Source organism: Penaeus monodon, chromosome 23, assembly GCF_015228065.2.
Source record: "Penaeus monodon isolate SGIC_2016 chromosome 23, NSTDA_Pmon_1, whole genome shotgun sequence".
In the NCBI taxonomy this organism is placed as follows: domain Eukaryota; kingdom Metazoa; phylum Arthropoda; class Malacostraca; order Decapoda; family Penaeidae; genus Penaeus; species Penaeus monodon.
The window spans coordinates 44,125,200-44,125,681 of record NC_051408.1 but is presented as its reverse complement, the minus strand read 5'-3'; the positions used below and the strand labels follow the sequence as shown (position 1 = coordinate 44,125,681).

Genomic DNA, 482 nt, shown 5'->3' with positions numbered 1-482 from the left:
TCATCCAGTGTATATAATCTTCCTAATATAATAAAGTTGTCTATTGAATTCTCTTATAAGGATCTACACACTTTCCCTACCATAATATGATAACACTTATTAATGCATTAATAAAATTATCATTATATGCATGATATTCATGTAATGGATGTACAGACCTAAATAAGAAAGATGGAAAGGCATCAAGACTGAGGTGAACATTGAAACAAACAAAATGAAGATAAAAAAGAATAACCGGCAGACTAAAGTGAACCCAGTAAGAAAGGGAAGCCCCAAAAGCCGAAGAGGGAGGCAGCCACAGAGCACCTTCGGGGTCAAGGCAGAGGTCCTCGTACTTGACCGAGGTCGCGACAAATAGTTCTTTATGTGCATCATATGCAAAAGTCTGACGGGAAAGCATTCAGTATGATAATTGGAAACCTAAGGATGGATTATAATCATTGGAATTACCCTAATAATGTGACCTGCAATAGTAGCCCTAG

At 37.3% G+C, this 482-nt stretch overlaps 1 protein-coding gene across 1 annotated transcript in view; it reads right to left on the bottom strand.

The window, feature by feature from the left end:
* LOC119588326 (carbohydrate sulfotransferase 5-like) overlaps positions 1 to 482 on the bottom strand; it is a 14,031-nt gene that overhangs the window by 1,438 nt on the left and 12,111 nt on the right. The window contains exon 9 of the mRNA XM_037937016.1: positions 307 to 385. Coding sequence (XP_037792944.1) covers positions 307 to 385 — 79 coding nt within the window. The remainder of the gene's footprint in view (positions 1 to 306; positions 386 to 482) is intronic.